At 43.1% G+C, this 24104-nt stretch overlaps 1 protein-coding gene across 3 annotated transcripts in view; it reads left to right on the top strand.

The window, feature by feature from the left end:
• MAPKBP1 (mitogen-activated protein kinase binding protein 1) overlaps positions 1-24104 on the top strand; it is an 84947-nt gene that overhangs the window by 57511 nt on the left and 3332 nt on the right. Inside the window, exons 17-29 of one of the 3 annotated variants that reach the window (XM_088520473.1) lie at positions 809-884; positions 3504-3615; positions 4359-4422; positions 6385-6510; positions 12803-12951; positions 13576-13625; positions 14474-14710; positions 15678-15847; positions 17470-17615; positions 18083-18253; positions 19137-19215; positions 20706-21016; positions 21798-22712. In XM_088520473.1, coding sequence (XP_088376599.1) covers positions 809-884; positions 3504-3615; positions 4359-4422; positions 6385-6510; positions 12803-12951; positions 13576-13625; positions 14474-14710; positions 15678-15847; positions 17470-17615; positions 18083-18253; positions 19137-19215; positions 20706-21016; positions 21798-22712 — 2606 coding nt within the window. The remainder of the gene's footprint in view (positions 1-808; positions 885-3503; positions 3616-4358; positions 4423-6384; positions 6511-12802; positions 12952-13575; positions 13626-14473; positions 14711-15677; positions 15848-17469; positions 17616-18082; positions 18254-19136; positions 19216-20705; positions 21017-21797; positions 22713-24104) is intronic. The other 2 variants (XM_088520475.1, XM_088520474.1) reach the window with 2 other exon arrangements.

The raw sequence follows: 24104 nt of genomic DNA, 5'->3' as shown, positions 1-24104 counted from the left end.
GAACAGCAAAATCTTTGTCCCGGGGACAGCAGGTATACATGCCTTAACACATCATGGAGCTATGTGGCAAGAACTCCTGCCCAGTGGTAATTTTTGCCTTTAAAAGTTTGTCCTGTGAGATGCTGTGAGTTCCTGTGAAATAGCTGGGATCAGAGGAACCTAAAACTGAGCCAGATGCGACTGACTGTTGTTTGACGAGTGACACTACTCTGTGTTACATTTTTATCCATTTTTTCAATCTATATGTCTACCTGCATCTCCAAAGCTAAGAAGACTCTAGTACCACAGAAGAGTCTCTTAAAGTATGCTAGCTAGATGCTGAGAGTTTTGGACATAGTTCAATGTCACCTGGTTTTGTATCCTAATGTAAATAGAGAGTCTTGGTCTGTCCTTCAGTATGAAGGAGCCGCAGGTTGTGAACAAGAATTTCTGTCCCCCATCTGACTTCTCCTTCAATGCCATGGGTGCCAAATTTGTTCTTGGTTATCAGCCTGAGAATCAACCTTAACTTTTAATTCAGATAATCTGCTTGGTATTTTATCGTTCAGTCTTGGAACGCTGTATTACTTTCCAGTTTGATTGTTACACCACTTGAATGACTGGTGGCTGTCGTTCACAGACGTCACCGCTTCTCTTCCTGTAGCTTGGCCCTGTGCCCTATGTCTCATGTGCAGTGAGGCCTGGCATGAGGAGCAGAAAAGGATCCTGGTGATAAGAACCACAGAGCAGTGCATGGGCATAATGAGCGATGTTATCTTAAGTCCAGTGCATTGGTATAATAAGTGCTGTTATCTTATATCCTCCTAAGGGTTTTCAACATAAGTAGTGGGAAGCAGAAGAAGCTTTACAAGGGATCACAAGGTGAAGATGGCACTCTCATCAAAGTAAGCTGTTACAAATTCACTTTTTTTCTCCCTTTTCCTATTCCCAGGTCTGGTTTGGGGCTCAAATTTAAGGATAGATCCAGACTGTAACAATGTTTGAACTTTCCTTGTCAGTTACTTTGTGGTTTACTTGAACTCTGCTTCTTAATTAACATGCGTTAATTTTTAAGTAGATATTTTCAAATGGTCTCAGACACTGGGCTCAGAAAGCATGAGCTTTCCAGCTATACAAAGTTGACTTTTTTTTTTTTTTTTTTAAGTAAACTTAGCCAAGAGTTGCTCTTAGCTGGGGAATGCAAAACATTTAACTAAAAAAGAACTACAAATCTGAATGGAGAAACTCTTTGTCTTGCTTGGCCTATACTTTGTCCCTTATCTTGCTGCTTTCTATTTCCATCCTTACAGGCTGGTAATACATTTGGATTCTCTCAGACTAAAACATGAAATGAATGAATAAATGACAAAGCAGATGTTTAATTTCTCTCTGTCCCGTGTCTGAAGTGAGTCAAAGGTCCACACTTGTGATAGCAAATAGAACTGCATCAATATCCATGAAGAGAAAATCTAGCCCATTTACATGTTGCATCTCACAAAAGTCAAGGGTGTTTTTCTCGAATGCCTCTAAAATATAGAAGACTTCCTTGGCACCTGCTTTGCAGATCCTTAAGTGCTTCTGGGAAGCCAAAATGTAATTTATTCTTCATTTACTTAATATTCCAGAAGGGCTTCTTAATTATTTTCCTTAGGATTTATAAGCTAGAGTTGTCTATTGATCAGAGTTGGAAAAAATTGTGAAATCAGTGAAGTGTCAGAGGGGTTTCCCCAGAACAGTCGCACGTGAAGTGCTCCAAGAGTAAATGAAGTGAAGGAGGAACTGCCCAGGAAAGCCTGTGTTCTTCAGGCAGCCGTGGAACGCTGAGCAGACACTGCTTGGACACACTCGTTCTGTATTTCCTTGTCACCTGCCTGCTCAGTGTGTCCTGGCGTTGTGGTAGCGCAGCCACCTCTCCCACTGCTTCCCCTGGCAAACCAGGTGTGTTAAAGATGAACGATGAGGAGCAGCACCAGCATATTGGGATGTGGCATGGAAGAGTTGTGTTCCTCTCTTTAAAGGGGAGACACCAATTGACATGGCCAAAAAATGTTTCAGCTTTCCAAACAAGCATCTTTTATGTCATATTTGTTTTCACTGATGTTTTTTTCTAATTTTTAAAGTAAGTGTTTAGTTCAGCTGAGCAGGCCAGCAATATTATTGATGGGCTTAAATAACTGGGTAAGAAGAAGAGAAAAGCAAACCAATCACAGTGTTCAGTGTCACCTCTTTTTCTATACAAAAAGGTATAGAAAAATACCTTCTGCCCTGCATCTATATAATTTTTCATCCCCAACAGCTTTTTTAAGCCAAGGCAATGAAAATGAAAAACAAGTGCTGTATTTTATTGCTAATAATCTCAGGTGCTTGATTATATCTTTTAAGACCACGAACCATGTATTATTTCTTGGAGTTGGATTTTTGGTTTTTAATATAATTTATTGTTGTTTTTTCATAAGAAGCAAACACAAGGCATCTCTGTATCTTTTAATGTCACTTTATTCTTTTTAGGGCAGTTATGTTACAAAGGAATTACAGTTGTCTCTGGAATTTAAACTTTTGTGGAGTGTTGTTCTGAGATCATAACATACATCACAATTAGCAATTAGAACCCAAGCAATGATATATGAAGCAGAAGATAGAGCAACAAAGCAATATAACAAATTATCTTAACACCTTCCATCCTTTAAAACAAACGCTTTTGGCTCCTGGATGCTCTACAGAATAGAGGGATCTTTATATAAATAAAACATATCAGCAGCAAAGACTTTTTTTTTTCCTGCAATGTGGAATTCTTTGTTGGTTTCAGATCTCCAGGACAGAAGTCTTTTAATGTTTCACTTAACTCTCCTGGCTCTGATTTTTTTGAACCTAAGACAGAAAAAAAATGAGTTCCACTGAAAATAAGACCGCAATACTTAAAAGAAATGGGGAAGTGGTTTAAATCAGTTCAGACTGGTGATGGTGCTTTCATGGTCATGACACCATTTAATATAAGGACCTGTAGTCTCTGATAAGGTTGCAGGGAGTTTTAATAGTCTAATCGGCTTGGCAGCTTTCTGTTCTTGGATGCTGAATAGCCTAGATCAGAGTTTTGTGGAAGCACCTTGCATTGCTGCTGACTATTACTAGCCCCTGCTAGGAAGATGAGACCATTTCCCTGTGGTTCCCAGCTGCCTCTGTCTGGGTGGTGCAGGGACTGGCTGCAGCCTTCAGCCCTCTAGAACTGCTGGGATTCCTTCAAGCAAATGGGTCTTTAAGGTGGGAAGAGCAGACAACCTAAGCACTGCCAAGCAGAGGACATTCCCATTTTCCTCAGATAGATATGTTGAAACAGTGATGAAAAATATAAACTTCCAATATAAAATATTTTCCAAAATACTCTGCTCTCTGGACTGAGTGCCAAAGCAAGTTGAATTTCCTTTCTGTGGTGAATCTGCCACCATCCATTATGTTCAGACAATGTTTTATGCAGCTTGAAGGCACTTTCTCACTAGGTCTTTGTCCTTCTCTTGTCTCCTAAACAGGTGCAAACTGACCCGTCTGGTCTTTATATTGCAACCAGTTGTTCTGACAAGAACCTCTCCATCTTTGATTTCTATTCTGGCGAGTGTGTTGCTACCATGTATGGGCATTCAGGTAAGTCGTGTAAACTTCTGGAAATGGCTTTTTTTAATGGTGGCTAGATAGTAGTAGCATATAGTACTAGTCAAAGCTTTCTGAATATCCCTCTTGCTCTTCTCCAAATTTTTAAGCATTATGGCTATTTTTGGCTGACTTAGAGCTGGTTGAAGTTTCAATAACTTATTCCATGGCAATTTTTGCTTCTTTGTAGCATTCCTAATAGAAAATATTAAAAAAAAAAAAAAACACACATGTGGGCGGGTATGTACACATGCATGCACACACACATTATTTATATGCATATTTTTGTATATAATATCATTTTTATATATATGCTGCCTGCCAGACATTTTATTTTGTTTATACAGTTTTTCTAAGGGCCTATAAAGAGGTCTGTGCATGTTTTTTGTTGTGTGGGTTTTTTTTTTCTTTATATATATATTATATATATATATATATATATATATATATATTTAATGATGTATCCTCAGCCCCTACCCTGCAGGCACTATTCTGTGTTAGGTAAGAAGAGACTTCAGTTTTTCATTTTGCTCATTTTGCTGTGTGAAACCCTTTGTATGTTAAACTTGGATCCTGTCTTAGAAGGCTATGGTGAAAAGGGCATACTGACCCAGGAAATATGCTGACTTTGATCAGATTTGGAATAGCTGATATAAGCCTAGAAAGACTATTCGGCTATTGATCTATGCTGCTTATTAGAATAATTCAAAATTTTTTCTGCTCTTTGTTTCATACAGAGATTGTAACTGGGATGAAATTCAGTAATGACTGCAAACATCTGATCTCTGTTTCTGGTGACAGGTAAGAGGGATTTGCTTATCTGTGCTCCCTCATATTAGGTCAAAGGTTTCTCCAGGAGGAAGGTGGAACTTCTTTGGAGGGGGGTTTTGTAAAGTTCAAAGCAATCTCAGAACTTTCAGAATCCTAAATCTGAGCTGTTGGCAGAGGTTGCAGAGCTTTATCATCCTTTGATGAAGTAAGAAACTTATGTAAAGTGCATCCCTTTTGGTTTTCAGAGACAATTTCCTACTAATATTACTTAGGAAGCAGCTAGGAGGAGACCAGGATGTGGCCTGGTCCCTTGGCAGCACCCAGAGCTGGGAGCTGGGCAGTGTAATGCAGCTTGGGACATCTGTGAACAGTGGTGCCAAAACTTGGCCTTGCGGTGCTGCTGGGTGAGGTTTCCCAGGCAGCCTTCTGGGCTCTCTCTTTGCTCCTGTCCATATCATCCTCTTCTTTGCTCCTGTAAGCCAGTTGGGTGCTTGCCTGAGCCCTCAACAAGCTGATCCAGGTCACTAAATGAGCACCCTCCCCTCCGCTGTCTGACCTTTCTGCTGATGTACTGAGCTAAATCAGCTCCCCAAAAGCTTAAAAATGCCTGTGCCTTCCAGAAACACAGGCACGTGTGCCTTCCAGAAACACAGGCATGAGCTGCGCAGTGATCCTGGTGATTTTGTGCAAGGAGGCCTTGTTGTCTGTATTCATGAGGGAGGAGGAGTCATTTTCTTCACCAGGGGTGTAGAGGAGGTAGATGGGAAGTGAAGAAGGGATTCACTGAGAACTTAGTTGTAAGGAGAGGTAAAAGAACATCTTTCAAGGAAGAACAGAGAAAATAGTCTTGTTGCACACAGCAGCATGTGCAAAGAATAAAACTGAGAACTGAAAGAAAAATGAGAGGTGAAGAAAGCACAAGGACTGGGGGAACTGTTTGAGTAAAGTACTGCAAGGAGAAACAGCTGCCGCAGAAGGGGTAGGTGGGAGCATACTTGTGCCCTGCTTTGTGCTGAACACTCCTGTTTTGGTAAGTTCACACTGGTGCTGCTTATCTCTAGGTTTGATGGTTGTGGGCGTGGGATAAATGAACCGGCCAGGCTGCCTTTCTGAATTGAATTTCCTGCTTTTCAGTATTGTCTCAGCAGCAAATTGTAGCTGCTGCTGTGTTCAATAGAGCTGCTGTTGGAGGGGAAGCAGCTGACTGCCCTAGGTTACCATAGCTCCCAGAAGCAGAGCTGCAAAATTGTCTTTTGGCTAAAAGCTGGGGAGGAGGGTGACAACGTTCTCACTGTGGAGGGGAAGTCTCCATATCAGTGTGTGACTTCGGTAAGTGACAGTGACTTTCCTGAGATTCATTTGTGTAATTATACCCAGCTTGACAGGCAAGATGGATGAGGTAAAAAGTAGTAGTTATCAGTGAGGTTAAATTTCAAAGAAAAACTAAGTTCACTCAGATTCTGTCCAAGTTTCATGGAGGTAGTCTGAGTAGAGCCGTATTAGGAATACCTTGACCAACTAAAAAAATGGTGCAGCATAATCTCAATCATTATAATTCCACATCAAATCTATGGGAGAGGCATTCTGAGGGTCCTGCCCAAAGAAGGAGCTGCAGTAGAGGTTGCAGCTTAATCATTGCTAGAGGATGCAAAAGACATTGTGCAAAAGGCTCCATTTATCTTGCTCACTCTGGAGTGTCTTTGTATGGCATTTCCATCAGCAGCTGCTCAGGCAGAGAAATAAAGGTCTGGGCTGAGGCATGAGGCTGTGCAAAGACTTGTGCAGTCACTCTTGCCCACAGGAAGTCTTTGAAGGCAGGTTGACCTTTTTGTTGAGGGGCTTGTGATGAGATTGAGTTTCCATAAAGGAAGGCCTGCTTATGTCACTGCACCCTGCCACATTGGAGGGGCTCTTGTTTGCCTCTGCAAGGGCAGTTGATGATCACTCTGAACAGAACTAGACTTTACCTCGGCTTTACCTTCCCTCTTTCAGCTGCATCTTCATATGGCGTCTGAGCTCAGAGATGACCATCAACATGCGGCAGCGACTGTCTGACATGAGACAGAGGGGGAAGCAGGCAGAAAAGTCTCCTCCACACAAGACAGCTGGACTTATCAGGTGAGCATAGTGGGCTGAGAGGATCTTGCAGACTTTGTGGGGATTTAATATGAAAAGGATGAGCAATGGAATTGGACTGTAAAATTTCTGTTGCCTTCACTGCTAATGTCTTCCAAAAGTTTTCTTACTCTTCTGTTGGGTTTGCTCTAGCGTGTTGTGTTGTGTTTATTGTTGTTCTTTGATGTGTTTATGTCCTTTTTTTGAATGCCGAGGTCTAACCGTGATCCTCCAGACAGGCTCGCCCAGTGTTGCTTCACTCATCGCAATGTGTATGCAATGCCACTTGACTCCTAGTTTGTTCTAATGATGTGATCAGAAACTTTTAATAAGAAGCTTACATAGCAGTACTAAGAAATGGTGCAGAACAGTTTCGGCTAGGAAGGCCTTGATCCTTCATGAATCAAGTTCTCTGGGTATTGGCTGAAAATTTAAAGGGTACTTTCTGCAGTGGTGGTACTGAAATTCATCAGTGATCCATACGTTTGCCACGCCGATCGTAGTTCTGAACAAGTCTGAGCTTCTCCTTACAGTCATGCTGTTTCTTTGTTACATATTTGCAGGACAATTTAAAGAGGGTCACCTAAAATATTGAACTTTGATAAAAGTTCTTGTCAGTCAAATCATTTTTTTTCCCCCTCACTAAACAGGATATCTAAAAAAAAAAAAAACAAACAAACAAACAAAAAAACCCGCTACAGCCAGCAAACTGAATAGTTGTAAATTTATCTGGTGACCATTCCTTAAAAAAGTGGAACTTAAACACAGTCCCTGTTTTAAACTGAACAAGAGTGACAGGGGATTGTGGACTGCTAATGTAAAGTATTTGGCTCCTCTGCAGTTAGTAATTAATTGAAACTATTTTGGCTGTAAGCACTGAAGGAAAGGATCTGCCATCCTCACCAAGCTGATGGGGGAGCAAAGTAGAGGAAAAGAATTCGAAGGTGGTGGTGGTGGTGGTTGTTGTTTTTATGTTGTGTCCCACAATTTTCCTTCTCCAAATGGCTAGAAGTCGAGTTCTGGATATAAAAGTACCAAAGCAGGACGTCACGCGTGGGTTGTTAAAGTATCATAAGGACCTTCCCCTCCCGTTGGGCGCGAAGTATGTCAGAACAAGTCTGTCTGCATACTTTTATCTGGGGAAAATCTTGGTCTGCTCATGCTTGAAACGTCTGTTGTCTAATGGGCACTTTCAGTAGTGATGCTGGGGGAGTTTTTTTTTCTAGCCAAAACTCTGGAGCCGTCAAGCAATGTGCTTTAAATAGCAGGCTCCATGGATCCAGCAGCTGCAGCCTTGCCTTACTGAGGCACAACCCGTGACAGATAATCCCAGTTCTCTTCCGCGTTAGGTGAGACTAGTTTCCGTCACAGGCCCTTGCTGAAGGGCGGTGTTAGTGCCACGCCAACCCCAGCACTTTAATGAACTCGTTTGGTAGCCTGTTTGCAAGCCTGGAACCTCCTTGTCTGGTCAACTTTGCAAGCTCTTCCTCAAAGTTTTGATCGACCGCTGTGGTCATCGGATATCAGCAAAGACTTAGTGCCAGAGCGTTTTGGATTGGGACTGACTATGGAGGAAGAGCCAATGGGACCGGTCTTACTGAGGTGGGAGAAGAGAAAGGAACTTGAGTAAGAATGTTTTTTAGATGTCCTGTGCCTGTTCTGCTTGTGTTTCCAAGCTGCGGGTAGGTTGCAGAGGAGAGCGGGGTTGTGCCTTGAGGTGCAAGACTGCCTCAGAAGGACTCATGATACAGTATAAGAATATAATGCAAGAAAGTTCCCTACCTGGTGATGTGTCATTTTTAAATGTGATTGTATCTAGAATGGTGTAGTTAGAATGTGCTGGGGATAATGCATTCTGCTAGCTTCATAGTGTGGGGGTATCACAAGATAAATAATCAAAATAACGTTGAGGAACCACAGCACAGCTGATGAGGCCGTGGGGAGCTGAAATTTCCATGTGAGGACACTGCTGCCTCGGCGGCTGCGCGTGGCCGCAGGGACCAGCCCGGGTGCGCGACGCCAGGAGCGTGGGCAGCCCGCGAGTGCCGAGCTGCACCGCGGTGCCCGTTGTATCGCGGTGCCCGTTGTATCGCGGTGCCCGCTGCGCGGCCGCAGCAGCAGGAGCTGCTTGGGGACGCTGGGTGAGACTTGCTGAATGCCCCTCCGCAATCCACTCACCCCTTGCTCCTCCAGCTTCCGGAATCACTGAATTAGGGATATTAGGATGTACTTCTCTGCCCCTGTCCTTTAGCAGCTGCTCATGCACCCACTGTCCATGAATTAGTATAATTTCTTTTTGAACTTGCTAATATTCTTTGCTTCTGCAATCCCCTTTAGTGACAGGGTCGCTACCGAGTGGCTACTCAGTCACTGCTGTCTGCGGAAGGAAGCATTTTCCTTCTGTCTGTTTTAAACCACTTTCCTGCCGGTTTCATTTCAAACTCCCTGGTGCTCATGTTGCAAGCTCTGCTGAACAAGAGTTCTGCATCCAGCGTGTCCATAGCCCCCATGGCTTTATAAACCTCTGTCCTAACCTCTCCCCAACCCAACCTTTTCTCCTAACTGGAGTCCTGGTCCCTTTAGTTCTTCCTAGTGCTTCTAGAGAGGCTAAAGTCTCCTCACAGGACAATTTCTGACTCACTGCATGGGACACCAAATCCCTTGGAACTGATCTCACCTCCATGAGCCTATGTCCTTCCATGACAGACTTCAGATTTTGCCTCTCATTACACGAACTTAGCTTATCTGGTAAAGACGAGGAGCTTTGCTTGTTTGAGATGATAGAGGTTGTGCTCAGTTTGTCTTGCTGTTTGGTTTTGAGGTGTTTACTGTTTTCAGAAAAGGAATTGTGGAAAGACCTTTTAACATAGTTTTGATTTTGATCCAAGTATGCATTTTTTTTGCTCAGAAAACTTTGTCTCAAATTTTTGGAATGAAGCTTTAAAATTGATTTTACTGTGAAATGTTTACAGGGATTAAAGCCTTGTTTTAGCAGACTATTTATATAATTTTTAATTTTAAAATTACTTTTTGTGACTTACCTTTGAAGTTCTAGCATAAAAAGCAAAAGACAGAAATGTTATCCAAATTATATTGACTAAAACTAGTTTGTGTGCCAAAGAAATGCTGTGTGCCCTTTGATTTACTTGGGAAGAAGAGTTGCTTATCAGTTCTCAGGGAGGCTGTGGTCAGGCCAGGGAAACTACGCAGTTCCCAGGGCTCAGGATCGGGCTTTTGATGCCAGATCAAAACTGGTTCCTGATTCTGTGCTGAGCTACTGCAGTTTCATACCAGGGAAATTATAAGGTCAGCAGCGCTGCGATCTTTCTGCGAGGGAGAGCAGGGTAACTTTCTTTTTAACGCCGTGAGGCATTTATGGAGGAAAGAAATCTGCCAGCGTGCATCCCTCATCAGGTGTTGGATTTTGATAAGTAGCCCATAAAGCCGAGGATTTAGCATGAGGTCAGAGTGGCAGTGCTGATAACAAACCTCCTGAAAGGAATAGCTGCCATTCCTGTGTGTTTTGTTTGTTTGTTTGTTTTTAAGCGGGGAGTGGGGCAGGAGAGAAGCCTTGAATTCAAGATGTGCAAAAGAACAAGGTGGCCTCCTACCTGATGTTCATGGAGTTAGAACTAAATCAAGACGTGTAGTGCTTTTAAAGTAATATATATGTCCTAAGACTTTATAACTGAGGTCCGGCCATTGACCACATACTTGGAAATGAGGGGAGCTGAAGTGCTACCAGCTCTGCTGTTTCCACAGAACAAGGAACGTGTATAGGTTTGAAATGAGAGAGTTTCTTTGCAAGGGTAGAGGAGAAGAGCAAGGACAATTAAAATCCTTAATCCTGAGTAAGGCATATCGAGCAGGGGGTTGCGCTGTTCTTCCTTCTTCCCCAGGGTTATCCAGGCAAGTCAATACATGCTGTTCTGGAATAGCTACTTTGTGTAATGATGTGTTGGTTGTTGGGGTTTGGCTGAATGTGCTCTCGACAGAAATTCAGCTGAACCTTGCAGTCGTAACTTTTTCTTTTCAGAATGTTCTTATATGGGGCTTATTTGGAAGCAGCTCCCATGATGCAAACCTCCTCCTACCTTACTCTTGCTTCCATCTAAACATGAACAGGAATCGTGGAGTCTTGAGATCTGTGGAATGGAATGGCTTAGAAGAAAGACAAAGTATGTGGAGAAAGGCAAGGAAAGAAAGAATTGAAGTCTAAATTGAGGGGCTGACTTGGGCAAGTAAAATAAGTAGAACACTGAAGACCTTGCAAACTATGTCTCATTTTCTGGAATATCTCGGTTTCAGGTAAATGGGCCTAAGATGTTTTTGAAAAACCCATTCAGTTACAAAGTCACAGAAATAAATTTGAAAAGCATATCTGAGCTATAAAGTGGAGGATGTGGAAGAGGGCTGGAACATGACGTCTGGCTGGAACAATACAAGTCAACCCCATATTTTTACTGAACACATCTGACTATAATTTGCTTGGCACTTCCTGTGACGATGAAAGAAGCCAATTCAGTTTCCAAAATATGTTTTACATTCTGTTATTCAGCTCCTTTGAGCTCCTTTGATTTGGAACTATTTTTTTTTCTTCTCCTTTCTAATGTTGCCTCACCTGACAGTCAGAAACCATCTTCTTATTTGTAACATAAAACACATGGATAGCATTCCTCCCTTCTCCATTTACACTGCAAACAGCATGTACAGGAAGTTAACAGATGCATAACCTTGCCTTGCCACATCACCTAGCCAGTAGCAAGGTATCCAACCAGTTAAATGTTAATCCTAATAAACCAACCCTTCTACCTCAATAAACTCTATACCGGCAACTTTGAACACAAGCTGAAAGCCATTGTCAAAGTTGCTGATATATAAGGTGGTCAGTATTAATTTTGTGAGTATAAATACCTCATCGGATAGATGGTAGCAGAGCCACAAAGGTGCTGTAGAAGCTTTGATAATTTTCCCCTGCTCAGGCATGAGAGCCTGAGGATGACAAGTGGACATACCAGAAGACCTTAGGAAAGATGAAGAAACCAACAGATCTGAATACCAAAAGTAGATAAGAGCAACTAACGTGGATCTCTTTCAATTGAGGAATCTACTGACTGACCTATCAGTTTCACTCTTCTTTTTGCAGAACATCTCAAAACTCTTTTAAAAGCGCCTGTAATTACTGCTCAGCCACTCCTAATAAATACAAATTAAAGTTCTGCCATTGCATGGGAAGAGACCAGATTAAAGTGCCATAGCTACTACTTGCCATGTTCTAGTACTGCCTGCTTTATGTCAGCTGCAAGGAAACTTGGTCCTTGGCCAGGCTACCCTGTATTTGAGGACAAGCTATTTTTAATCTTGTGAATAATGCTTGGCACTCAACACCAGCCATGATATCCTGTAAAAGTAACTGATGGTGCATTTGGCACTCTAGCTCAAGGCCATGGAATGGGCACTACTCTGTTTGTTAGGGATTCTTCATTTGTTCAATTGTGTTTTATTTTGTTCAGCTTGTCCAAAGTGGTTTAGTTCATTTGGTTCTGTGGATGCAAGGGATGAGGAGAGGAGAGGGAAAAGGAAAAAAGAGAAGGAAAATAGAGTATGATGCTAAGTGTCCTTAATTGGTATTGGTGAGTTCTGTACTTGGAGTGCATCTGAGGTCTGCATGGGAATGCTTGTCTGAGGCACTTCATTAAAGATCTGTCCAAGGTATGTTTTACATTATTCCTTGGGCCTTAAGGCTGAACAAGACAACACAGCACTCGGGTGGTGAGTGGGCTGTGCATGCAGAGTCTGCTTGGTACAGTCTTTGATGTGAACCTGTCTCTTGCATGATGATGTGCTAAATATCTACTTGATGTAAAGCAGGAACTATCTTCGTGATGTTTTTGATGTGTAAAATAATTCCAGGGAGGAAATGTTTAAGGATGGGAAAAATACTTGCCTTCCAAATAGGTTTTACCATCCTTTTGAACTGGCAGGATCTCAACTGGAAGGTCAAGTTTCAGTTTCACCTGACTTGCTCTGGCTTCTTTACTTGTGATCTGAGTTCTGTCATCCATCCATCCATCCATCGGGGCATGAGACGGTTACTGTGGCAGGCTCTGCGCACGTCTGTGCAGGGTTTGTCTTGCTCTGTTTTCTCAGAGGTGGGTTTTGTTTTAGAGTGATGTGGCAGCCTGTCCTCTGCTCTGGATGGTGAGGGAAGGTGGCAGACTGGCTGGGCTATGGATTGAAATGGTGTGGAGTTCTTGAGACGGACCATAATACTCCTTCCACCTTTGCCTCCCAGGCACGAGTCCATCTCGGCCCTATCATCCGTGCCCGTGCTCTCATCAGACAGTGACAAGGATGGTGAAGATGATGGGAACGATGAAGACGAGTTACGTGGGCTGCAGTCTTTCCGTATTCAGTCGAACTGTAACGCTGAGAAAGACTCAGGTATAACTGGGAGAGGAGTGTGCACAGAGAAAAATGGCATGGATGTGAGGTGGGGCGTAGACAAGAAACGCTGGGCTAGGGATAATGAAATGCTGGTGGAAGGAGAAAAAACAAGGCAGACATAGATGAATTGACACCAACAGATAACGTGGAGGTGCCCATTCTGACATACACAGTGGCATAGGCTTTTGAATTCCCTATTCAGCTGTTCAGTTGCCAAGGTTCTTGCTAGTTCCAGTTGCCAGGGAAATTTTGAATTATTACCCTGGGTTTGGGTCTGCAGGCTGTTGGAAGTCTGAAGAGGCCAAGAGACCTCACCAAGGCTTCTAGGGATGCCTGATGAAACCTACAGTAGAGATTAATTACTGCTGTGAAATATTTTTATCATAGATTTTGCAGTGTGTTGGAGAAGGGATTTTCCCCTGAAACCTTTGTTGATCCACTGCACTACAGCAAGTGTTCTGCAGGGGATCTGGCAAGTCAGTAGAAACACTTCATAAAAACACTATCTCTCTAGTAACCTTTTGATAACAGGATTTGGTAGTTGGTCTGAGAGATCTTCAAAAGGCTGACTGCTGGTCAAGGATGCCAATTAGGTAATTTTTTTTTTTTTTTTCCTTTCAGATACGGACCTTAGCCTCTCAAGAAGCCTCTCCCACTGGGAAATGAGGAGGGTGAGTTGCTAGGCCTTCCAGCTGTATTTCTTGACATAAGGAACCTGGAAAAGAATTCCCCGTGGAGGTTAAAAATTCAGTTCTCACTGGGGGGAAGAGTGCAGCTGCAGTGGGAAACCCCTGAGAAGTGTCTATATGAAGAAGGATTTTGGGAATGGCAAAGTAGAGTGTAGTTAAGAGTCAGCTTCCAGGAAATCAGCACAAAAATATGATTGTGTGGAAAAGCTGCCTCATCTTCAGATCTGGAGTATGCGTAGCTGTGTAGGGTTTTGTTTCACTACCTGATGGAATGTACGATTTAAATCAGAAGTTAAGAGAAATGCACATCTTGAAAGATAATCAGGAAGAGATACTAGTCCAGATGAAAAACTGCCTATTTATCATTACCGTTGAGTGCAGCAGAATCTTGTCGTGTTGATTTATACCCCGTTAATATTGCTAGATTTGGGTCACGTGCACTTTCCTGTTGTTTCACGTGCATGCATTGACTAGCTGTATCTTGTCTGTGTTGCATAATATTAAATATACATTTGGGATCTTTATATCAGATGTTATACCTCAGCCTCCCGCCTTTCTGACCTGAATGACATGTAGGGCTGAAACTGATCATATACTTGGATCTGAGTGAGGTATTTAAATGTTCAGTTGCCTAAGAAGCCACAATAGAAGAGTATCATCTTTACCCTGATGCTGTTGGGACCAAGGCAGGGGTTTTAAGCTGACAGAAAGCTTTGGAGTTTTTAGCGAGATGGTTATATTTGTTTTGCCATGGGTCCTGTATTTTCTCTGCTGTCTTTGTATCAGGAGAACTCTGTCCCTAAGTGTGTCTGTCTTTCCATTTTCTTCAGGCGAAGGAGATAGCGGCGATCCAGCGCTCGGAGGCAGCAGTGAGCAAGATGCCCCGGCAGCGTGGGCGCTGGTCCCAGCCAACCAGCAACATCGAGATGACTGTGAAGTCCATGCTTGACTTACGTCAGCTGGAGTCTTTCTCTGTTTCCCGTTCCCCTAGTCGAGACTCATTGTCCCAAAACAGCAATGGGGATGACAGAGAGGAGCAGGCGGATCTCCTTGTGCACATCAACAAAGTAAGGGCAGCACTTCTTTGGGGGAATGAATATATTCCGGGTCCATCCTTCCTCTCTTTATTATTAACTGTGTTTATCACTATCTGACACCACTCTTTGTCTCTTAAAAATCTCTTAAATGGCACTGGAGAAACCTAGTTCAGCGCATCTCTTGTAGATAGTGCTCTTCAGTGTGTGAGACTGGCTCTTCTGCAGTCTTGTAGCAGAGGCTATATGGGAACAAGATCTCTTCCCCAAAATGGGAAAGATCGTGTGTTTTCTCATAGCTATTTGCTTGCTTATGGCTGCTACAAGCAGAGAAGCTGAGTTTCAGATGTGTGTGTCTTACTACATTTTATCTCAGTCTGATGGGGTGCAGTTTCTTGATTCCAGCAAGAGTCCAGCTGAATTGTGGCTCATATGAGGCCCTTAGCTGTGGGTCCTGCTAGAATGTTTTTATCTTTAGTCCTATCCATGCTACCTGTATCTGTGGGTTGCAGCAAGCTGTGAATTTTCCTACCTTGGAAGGCGGATGCCTGTTTTCCAGTAGAAGTCTTTTCTGGTGCATAACTTCACTGGGGTTATTCTGCTTTTTGTAACTGTGCCTGAGGAAAGGATGGTGTTCTCTGCATGCAGTAAGTCAGTAGTCTTGAATTTATAGCCCCCAAACTTCGCTGAAGTATGTATGGTCAGTCTGTAAAAGGTGACTAAAGAGCCTGCTGCAATGTGGCTTAAACTTGTGATATGGGGCAAAGAGTGAAGGAGGGGGAGAGTCTGTGACCTCACTGGAGACTTAGGGAATTGCAAGCGGGAAACAAAATAGAAACTTAGAGCAATAGACAGTCTTTCATTCAATAAGAATGAAAGACAGGACTGTTTTCTAATCACAGATTTTTGATTGTATCCCATACAGTAATACGTTTAGAGCACCTGCTGACTTGAAGGGGAAACACGGGTAATCTCTAGTCTTTTTCTATTTCTGTACTAGGTTGGAGGCTCAATAGCTCCTCAAGACAACCGGTCTTGTGCACGACCCCAAGTGATTCGGCTTGTGTCTTGTGAAGAGGGGATTTTCTCTCAGGAACTGGAACCTTGTGAGAGTGAGGAGTGTGTAATCTACCCTGAGCAAGATGAAATCCATCCCACAGACTCTAGCAGGTTAAAAATAAAAATAAGCCTCTGCTGTGCATGGCTCAGCTGTTTCTCCTTGTTTAGTTTGCCTGCAGCTTGTGTGGTAATTTAGATGAGTTGATTTATTGCCTGATTGATGCCAGGTTTAGTTAAGGAGTTTATGCCAGCCTGATGCTAAAGGAAGCTGAACTAAGAACACACCATTAACATAATCTTTCCTCATGCGAAAAGCCCATATCCTCAGGTTTCTTGTTGGATAAACAACTTGGGAGCAGTCTTTTTTTTTTTTTTTTTTCCTTCCTTCCTTATCTGGATTGAAATAAGCAAGGGAAAATTGGAAAGCTGGAAAACCTCTTGACAGGGAGGTTTATCTGCCTGTGAAGTACCTGTCTAATAGAAAAGACAAGACACAATTACTTGGGACAGTTTCAAATGCAGTTGGGCAAGAATTTAGCAAATATGGTAGGTAATTACCGTGTTCTAGAAAGAACATGTGTTGTGTGACTTAAAAGGTATTTAAAGGGATATTGCAGGAAGCAAAGAGAGCGTTCTCTTTCCTTTGCTGTTTCTTCTATTTTATATTTACCTCACTTTCCTTATTCAATGCTCCATGCTTTTTCCTTCCCTGAATTGCACTCCTGCTTCCCCCTCTAACCTGATTCCCTCTGTCTCTTGCTGCTCTAGTACAGAGAGTGGGCTGATGTCTTTAGCTGGGCTTTTATGCAGTAGTGAATACCATGATTTTGCAGTTGAAGCTGGGTTTCTCCCAGTTCCTCTTTGTTTACATTTTTAATTTTATTATGATAACATTTAGACAGAACAGACCATGTGCTGTTCCAACATGTCAGACAGAGAGGCTGTCTGGTGATGCTGGATGCAGACGTATCTCAGAGTATGCAGAGTTTGCAAGCTGCCAAGGGTGATTTCTACTCAGTTACATTGGTTAACTTCTTCATACTATGTAGCATGGAGTACATCTGAAACCAAATTATTTCAGAGAGTGGAAAGCTGAAATCCTCATGGATAACGCCCCCCCCCCGCCCAAAAAAAAAGTTTCTCTTGACAAAATCACGCTTGTAAAATCACAACAAGAATGAGGAACACAATCCTACAATACTGTATTTTGTATGGTGTTCTCTAGTCTTGTTTAATCCCAGAATTTTCTGTTTTGTAGCATTTTGAGATCTGGAGTGGCATAAGGAAGGAGGTCATAAATATAGAAAAAGTTACTAGATTAGCAGCTACGAGATTAGGGCTCAAATCTATGGCAAACTGGAGTTTGTATTAAGTACATATAGGCCCGTTTTTAGTCTCTTTTCATTAAGTAGATCACGATGTTTGTTCCCCCAGCTGTGCTGGAAATCAAGACAGGACTGTGCTGCCCAAGTACCTGCTAATCATGGAACACTGACAATGCCCAGAAAGTCAAGACAGTCTCTTTGAGATTTCACTGTCCAAGCTTAATGAAATGCAAAAATATACTGTATAGTGATGGCAGAAATCAATGTCTTTTTCTCTTAAAGCCTTGTCTTTGTAATAATTAAAGGTTTTACTAACACAGGTAAGGCCTTATTAAAGTCAGAATCTGTTCCTTTAAATGCAAAATGTAAGTATCTGTGCGAGTGTTGGATATTTGCTGTCTCTTGTAGTGAGTTCCAGGTAAAAGCGTTGCCCCATGGGAAGCTAAGTAGAGATTATCACAGCAATGGATGCCCAGACAAACACAGCCCTGACAGTGCCTGCTCTGTAGATTACAGCAGCAGTCGCCTGTCCAGCCCAGATCATCCAAATGAAGGTAAGATGCAAAGATGTATTAAAATCTATTTATATCTGATGTGGAGCGCTGCAGGAACTTGCTGAGGTTATTTTTTGCCAGGTTTATCATTTCCTATTCTGGTCTCTAATACTTGATCCTCTTTATGAGCTTAATTGAGGTCATACTTCTATGAAAACCTTTCCAGCATTAGCGTAAAGATTCAGGCACTTCAGTGAGTCCACCTTGGAAGGATGGGTTGGTTGAATTTCACTTTCCATTTACACCTTTAACTCTCTTCTGCCTTGCTAGCTTGGGTGGTAGCTCTCGTGTTCATTATTCCCGAGGCTGTGCTGTTTGTGGAATATAGTAGATTAGAGAAATGCACCTAATGCTGACTGACTTGTACTTTAACATCTCGGTTTAGTTTAGTCTCTTACTATCTGTCCAAACCCGACTGCTGTTACTGGGATGATGCCATTAGTGTGTTGTTTTTTGTCTCTTCACAGATTCTGAAAGCACTGAGCCCCTAAGTGTGGATGGCATCTCAGATCTGGAGGGAGAGGAGGGAGAAGAGGATGCAGGTACTGGCCTGCTGGAGGGAGAAATCCTCCAGATACCGGATCAGGAAAAATTCCTCAAGCAGCATTTTGGGAGCTTGGGCAGCACTGACGGACAAGGTACCGCCCTCTGCTCAGTGGGAGGGACTCCTTCTGTCAGATCACCCCAGATTTGTCTGCTTTAAAAACCACACACATCTGCAAGCCCTGGTAGACTTTTAAGGATATGAGTCTACATGGAGGGGAGAATGGGGAAACAGAGGTAGAGACACTGAAAAAATAGGCCTCTGATAACCCAAACAGATACATAGCCCAACTGATCTACAAAAACCCATCCACAGAGTGATGGAATCAAGTATCACCCTGAATCCTACAGAGCCACTCTCTTGTTCCAGCACTAGTTTTAACTCCTGTGCATGGGTACACACATGAACTGTGTGAGCGTGCCCCCCCACCACTGGGGACACGTAGTGGCCTCTAGTGGTGTACAAAGGCAGAGCAGATGTCACAAAAGAAAAGACTGAAATACTGAGAGGAAGGAGAGAATAAGAGGAGACATCAGAGTGGAAAAGGAGCTGGTTAGTCCTTATCGACCAGCTTGAGAACAAAGAGTATCTTTCTAGAGTTGATAATGGTGTGCAGGTAGAAATACCTCTGTGAGTTGTCCATTTTACTGTTTTCCTCTATTGGTTTGTTTTCTGCTGCATATCAGTGCCTTACGGTCCTACAGGCAGGACAGGACACAAAGGGAGGAGAAAAAGGAGGAGGGATGCCCTTAGGGAGACTGGCAAGATAAGGCAGAGAAATTATAATCAGAGTAGAACAAAAAAAGAAAAGGAGATTAAATAATTTATTCTCTGTTTTTTTAGCTCAAAAATCCTCTTTCATATGGGGAAGCATTTGATAGTACCTGTGATAACAAAATGTATTTGTCAGAACGTTTGGATCTTGATCTGTAACTAAATGACTCCCTTTCTCTTCTCCCTTTCACACAAATTTATAGGTGGCTCATGTAGAGCTCTGGAAAGAACTGAAAACCTCAGCATTTCCTCACGCTTTCTTTCCCAGTCCCCGGCTCTCAGGTATGGCTCTGTTTCTGTTTGTCTTGTTTTTACTAATGAGTGAATAGTCTTGTGCTAGGCACTGGGCCAAAATATGGCAGAAGGCTCTGACCTTAATGTACCCGGGCAGAGTGAGTTCTTAGTACAGGCTCCTGGCAGGTTGATTGTGGTCCCTTCCGATTTGGACATGCCATTCTGTATCACATTAGCTGCTCTGTTTCTTACTAAAGTAATGCTATTTTGTTCCTTTTCCTTTTCTAATAATAGGCTTAACTGCTCCATGATTAATGCCTTAATTGATTAACCTGGAAGAATTTACTTCATCTAATTTTATTTTCACTATTTATGGTCTGTTTATTCTTTTGCATTTCATTCAGCTTGGACAATGAAAGTAGGCTGGTTAACTTCTCCTTTGTTTTACAGTCCTTTCTTACTCAGCTTCACGTACTGGTGCCATGCCTCTGCAGGGTGCTCTGTCTGGTACAACACCTTATGGGAATATTATTCTTACCCAAAAAAAAGAAAAAGAAAAAGCCAATTTCACAACACCCACAAAAGGTTTCTCTAGAGAGTTTCCGTTGGCACTTAGAAAGTTGAAAATATGTCTGTTGAGTTTGTTTCATAAATGTCTAAAGCTCCCCTTCCATTCCCTTCAAATGCTAACTTGAAATCTGGGCTGAGATTGGTTTGATTTCAGTGTACAGACGTGAGCAGAGCTGGGTGCATCTTTTATGGCTTGCTAGCTGTGTCTAGATGCAGCACGTTCAGGAAGTTTTCCGTTGCCGCTGTGTTCATGTGCGGCTGTTGGTGCTGTCGAGAGCGCCCGTTAGCCCGGCCTGCAGCGCCTGCTTGGGAGGAAGGCCCGTGGGTGGCTCTTGCAAAAGCCTCCGGAGAGCTGCAGTGGTGGGAGGATGAAGTCATGGGCACTTGGGAGATGTGATAAAGGCAGTAGCTTAAACGCATGGAAACCTCTAGACTTTTAATCTGTTTGGCTGTCAAACCTGACAGATTGCCTCCTTTCTGAGGTAAGCCTGCTATGCTTGCCTGGAGTGCAGAGGAAGAGGAAATTAGTCTCTTCTCTTGAAGATACTGACAGTTTTGTTAGTAACTGTTCTTGCATAGTGTTACGGTCTCTGTTGAGGTACCTTAAAAAGAAGTTAAAAGATTTTGATGTTTTAAAAGTTGAGCTGAGAGGAAAGACTTGGCCCAACCTTACCCAGTCTTCCTTCCTCCTGGAACTTTTCCTTGTATCCTGCCTTCACCTTTTACGAAGTCCCTCTCTGAAGCAGTGACCTGGTGCTATTTGTGTTAATTGGCACTCATCCTGCAGCATAAGGTGGGATGCTTGAACACCTGAAGTGTAACAGCCTAGGACAATTTTGATGTAACAAATCCAAACAGGGAAGGAAAAGGCTATTTTTCTTGGAGAAACTGGCCTAATGTGTGTGCCTATTCATCTAAGGCAATCTACGTACTTATTTCAACTAGGATTTCTTCATTATGTTCTCTAGACGTTTGTCACTCTCCTCATCAAATCTGACACTGGATTCAAAGACCATTGAGCCTCAAGCCCAGACAAGTCGGATGACTCTGGACCTGTTGAAAAATGGCAACAGCCAACCTGGTGATGCTTTGGAGAACGGCCACCTCCTGGAGAGTGTGAATTCCCATCGGGCTGTTTATGCCCAGAAAAAACGCAAGTTGCCTTTAGAGACCAGCCGAGTTGGTATGGGTCCTGGACGAGCCATGGCATCCTTTCCAGAAGGCCCTGTGAATGCGGTGATGAGAAAGGCACAGTCAGTTCATGACCTCGTTCATGAGGGTAAGGACATGGGCTGGATGGAGATACAAACCTAAGATTAGAAATAGGAGCTTTGAACTTGAGCAGTGATTTAAATAAATCTTGCATCTTTTGCATTCTGAGCTACAGGCAGACAGTTTGTATATCTTCTAACTCTTACTCTGTTAAGGGAAAACATTTCTAACTTGTAATGCAGATGGATCTCCCAATTATCAGTCTTTGATACTCATCTGGCAGCAGTGGAAGGAGGGACATCAAGGGTGAAATGAACCATTTACCAAGTGCTCTCTTGTTATGAGCTGGTTGCTCCAGGCTGAAGCTGTGCAGAGTGGGGAGGGAAGAAGGGGCAAAGAGAAGGACACTAAGAGGGAGCTTGCTGTCTCTGTGCACTCTGTGTGAAACTCCACTTTTGAAACTGCCAACTCATGAACCTTCATCAAGCACTAGGTTTGTTTTTAGAAAATAAGCCACTTGCTGCAGCACCATGTGTATGTGAGTGGATTAAAGAGAACTGGCAGATTTTGCCTTCTTCTTCTGGTTTCTGTTAATGACAGTAGTTTCTGATATGATCTCACCTTAAATTTTGAGAATAAGCATCTCTGATCAGATAGGCAATAGTGTGTTAGCAGGATGAGGGATGGGAAGGACTAGGTGATGTTAACCTGAAGTAGTGGTTCTGTACATGTCTTCCAGTGGCTGAGCTGAGGCCCATAGGCTGGAGCAGCTCTGAGGCTTCCTGATTTTAGAATTCACTGCATGCTCTTGTCTATTTTTGGTATGTTTGTCTGTTTAATTTTCACAGATAAGGGTCCTGGAGTGATACCCTCTGCCAAGCAGCGTCCTCAGACTCTTACAGTGATTGAGAAAGATCCCAGACCTAACAATTGCAGGGTATTGTCAGCCAGTTTACTGAAGATGGATGGATCTGGTGCTCTGCTGGCCAAAGATGTCAGGGCTGCAAAACCAAAGTCCTACATGAACCCTACGACCAGCTTCCGGGCTAAGATGTCACGGAGTATATCTGTAGGGGAAAATCTGTATCTTGGTTGCTCTACTGAAATGTTGACTGAGGGGAGGACTAGCCCTCCAGTGGCAGAGAAGATGCAACTTAGTCCCCCAGCAGAGGCTGAGAAGAATAAGCTACCAGTGAAGGAAAAAGAAAATGTTCCAGTGAAGCCAACACTTCAGCCAGTTGTAAACTGCTCATCTCCCAAGTCCTTTCACAGCAAGCTGGCATCGTCAAATCGAGCACACCTGATCCTTGACATTCCTAAGCCATTACCTGATAGACCTACACTGGCCTCCTTCTCACCCACTACCAAATCCAAAACGCTGCTTGAGCCACAGTCTCCACTGTCACCTGCTGGAGCCTGTAAAAAGAAGCCTTTTCCTGAGGGCCGATCCTCCAAGAAGGAGAACCACACTGCTGGCTCTCTGGTTCCTGGTAAAGAGACTCCACTAGGACTTACTAAGGAGAGCCCAACGGAGAGTCCGGGCTCAAGGACAGATTGCCAGGATGAGCCAGGGGTCACTAACCCCAAACTGAGAGAGTTTTCAGAAGGCCGGCAGCAAAGGTCTCCCGAGAACGCATTGCCCAGGTGCAGGGAGAGAATCGCCGGCATTGCCTGCGTGCTAGACGACCAGCCTGGACTCTGCCCACTAGACCCCATCAGGCCGAGGTCTCCTACATCTCTAACTGCCTCGGCACAGGCCTCAGGTGTGCATGGATACCCATCTCTTATCTTCCCCCTTCTGTCTCCTGTCTTTGTGAACCGCCTCACGATCCCATCACATTTCTTTACGTCCAGCTTCTGGCCTGTCTCGTCCTGTCTGCACCTGTCTCGTTCCATAAGCCATCCCCTCAATGGTGAGACACTTTTTCAGCCTGGCATCTTTTTCTCAGTCTTTTAATTTCCCTTTCCTCTTGGTCTTATGTCTGAAGGTTCTTTTTAGCTGAATGTTTTGTATAGCTGAGCACCCTTGTGGTTGTCTTCATAAATCTCTATTGTTAGGGGCTCAAGCTTATTTCAGTCAACACTAACAGCTCCTGTGAGAATCCCCCTTAGTGTCCATTGGCTACATGCCTTTCTGCCCTCAAGATACCAGTGAAATGAAAGTGCAGGTCTGGTGTCTTGTCAGCTGGACCTAGCAAGCTGGGTATGTAATGCACAGACAGGCCTAGCCTTTGAGGTTAAGCATATAGAGCTTTGGATTCATACAAAACAATTTTAAAACTGTTGCTAGTTGAGAGAAAAGGTAGTATTTGGGGAACTATCTTACCTACTAAAAACAGCTACTGAGTCTGTTACAGACTCTAGTCTAAGGTATTTCAGTCAATTGGAAAATTTGCAGGTAACTTCAAATAGAAGCAAAAACCCTACCCTTCAAGGCTGCAGTCTCCACAGATTTTTGTGTGTGTGTCAAGTTGCAAGGAAATTCCCCTTCCTAAAATACTTGTCCGAGTCATACAATAGGAAGCTGGACCTTAACCGTTGCATTTGTGCCTTGTACATTCAAGGGAGTAAACAGTGCACAAGTTTATAAACAACTCTTTTGCTATGTTGATCTCACTGGTACCATTATTGACATATGAGTATGAGGAACCTCTTTATAATCTTCTGATCAATCATCTGTGGTACCAGGCTACTTTACCTATTCACTGCAACAGTAACCAAAATCATTGCAGAGATGCCCTTGATGCACTGTTGTTTTTCTTGTTGTGTTTCTAGGGGGATTAAAGGCCCTAAGGTTTGTGGTGCATTTTTTTATTATTATTAATTATTTGTATTTTTAACCTGCTCCTAACACACAGTACATCCTGGCATGGAGTTTGAGCAGCATCCTTTAGTGAGTTCTGTGCATGGGATGCCCAACCTTATGTTTTGATCAGCAGGCAACAGTTGGCCTTCAGCTTCTTGCAGGCCACACTCTCCAAATATTTAGTCATAAATGATAGAGAAGATGTTTAGATCCAAGCCTGCTATTCCTATGGTCAAATTACCTAGGCACCTATGGATCCCAGTATATGGGGGCTTAGATTAGAAGTGCACAGTTGGCAAAGACCTGTAGTCCTTTAACTCTATTCTGCTCTTGCCTTGTTCTATGAGCT

Source organism: Tinamus guttatus, unplaced genomic scaffold (genome assembly GCF_059628265.1).
Source record: "Tinamus guttatus ecotype Peru unplaced genomic scaffold, ASM5962826v1 Tinamus_guttatus_pri_ptg000089l, whole genome shotgun sequence".
Classification (NCBI taxonomy): Eukaryota; Metazoa; Chordata; class Aves; order Tinamiformes; family Tinamidae; genus Tinamus; species Tinamus guttatus.
Note: the sequence above shows the minus strand (reverse complement) of the source record. Positions and strands in the feature narration are given on the sequence as shown.